Here is a 1328-nt window from a genome sequence, read left to right as displayed (position 1 = left end):
CCAAAGATGTATATAAGAGTATAGATACCCACAAGTATAAAGAGCGCATTTATATGTGCCATCGATGTATCGCTGAACTGACTCGTTTGATCATGCTCATAAATATTACATCCATACAACAACTGAACCAATGCTTGTGGCATTCAGAAGGCGAACAAGCACGTCAAATACATGCTCTAGCGCAAATACGGCCAGCTACTAGCACAGCCGCAAACAAGACCAATTGTGACTCGATCAATCATTAAGCCGGCTATCTACAAACCAGACGACCTTACCAAAAGGATAAGATCGGATGCTCGCCAGGGTTTCCAGAGCCGTAGACCAATCGATACAAACACTTCCACACGCAGTAGACCTGCACCACAACTGAAATCCAATTCATTATGAGAGTTAGCATACAATCAAAACACCAAAGCCAAGTTGCGCCTTTCTTGTTATTAATTTTGGAACACCGACTAACAAAGCGGAAGACGAGTATCTAAAAAGATACCTGATATTAAAATCCCCGTCACCCTGATTTTCCGCCTTCGGCTGCGATTTGCGTTCTGTGTGTGTACACATGAACAAATGAGCATCAGACCCACGACTACAACGTTGCCTTTAGAATCATTTAATTTGTTCGAAGCTATCGATGTGCGTGATAAGGAGTCTAGGTAGGTAATTTGAAAGAGAAACAGATCGCATAAACGTCCAAAACTTAAATTAGAATACTTTCGCTGGCATGTATATACAAATATGATTATTGTTAGTTGAGAATATATACCCTTTCGAACTGTTATTAGGCCATTCACATATCTTGCAACAGCACAACTCATACCAAAATAAACGAGAATACTGTGAAGACTTATGTGCTGCGGATGGATCACTACCGCGTTTCTGTTGCGCACAAAATAGGGAGCCACCCTAGCACATCGCATATCCCAGACATACCTCTGAAGACACCATATATCGCATCATGCCACAGAATATGACGAGCTTTAGCGTCACTATAATCCACAAGTCAGATGTATTACCACCCAGACCATGCCCAATGTCGTAGAACCAGTGCTTCCAAACCGCCAGTTTCACCTATGGAATTCGATATATTATTGAATATCAAGGTCAGATATCGCACTTCTGAAGAGAGCAGCTTCACTCGACACACTGCGAGATACTGAAGAACAATATCCATTCACTGTCAGAGGCGCTGCTAAAAGATCATCTATAAAAACAAGGGATTCACAGACGTATAATATCCGTATGTAACCCGTTATATACACATACATCTATGAGTATATATATGAGTATATATATGCATATACATATGTACATATATATATATATATATA

General features: G+C 40.3%; 1 protein-coding gene across 1 annotated transcript in view; it reads right to left on the bottom strand.

Moving 5' to 3' along the window:
* SARC_08615 (hypothetical protein) overlaps positions 1–1171 on the bottom strand; it is a gene marked incomplete at both ends in the record, with an annotated part of 9858 nt that extends 8687 nt beyond the window's left edge. The window contains 4 exons of the mRNA XM_014297403.1: positions 276–366; positions 491–545; positions 931–1068; positions 1145–1171. Coding sequence (XP_014152878.1) covers positions 276–366; positions 491–545; positions 931–1068; positions 1145–1171 — 311 coding nt within the window. The remainder of the gene's footprint in view (positions 1–275; positions 367–490; positions 546–930; positions 1069–1144) is intronic.
* Between the last annotated feature and the right edge of the window lie 157 nt (positions 1172–1328).

Source organism: Sphaeroforma arctica (assembly GCF_001186125.1).
Source record: "Sphaeroforma arctica JP610 unplaced genomic scaffold supercont1.790, whole genome shotgun sequence".
Lineage (NCBI taxonomy): Eukaryota > Ichthyosporea > Ichthyophonida > Sphaeroforma > Sphaeroforma arctica.
This window is presented reverse-complemented; position numbering and strand designations above follow the sequence as displayed.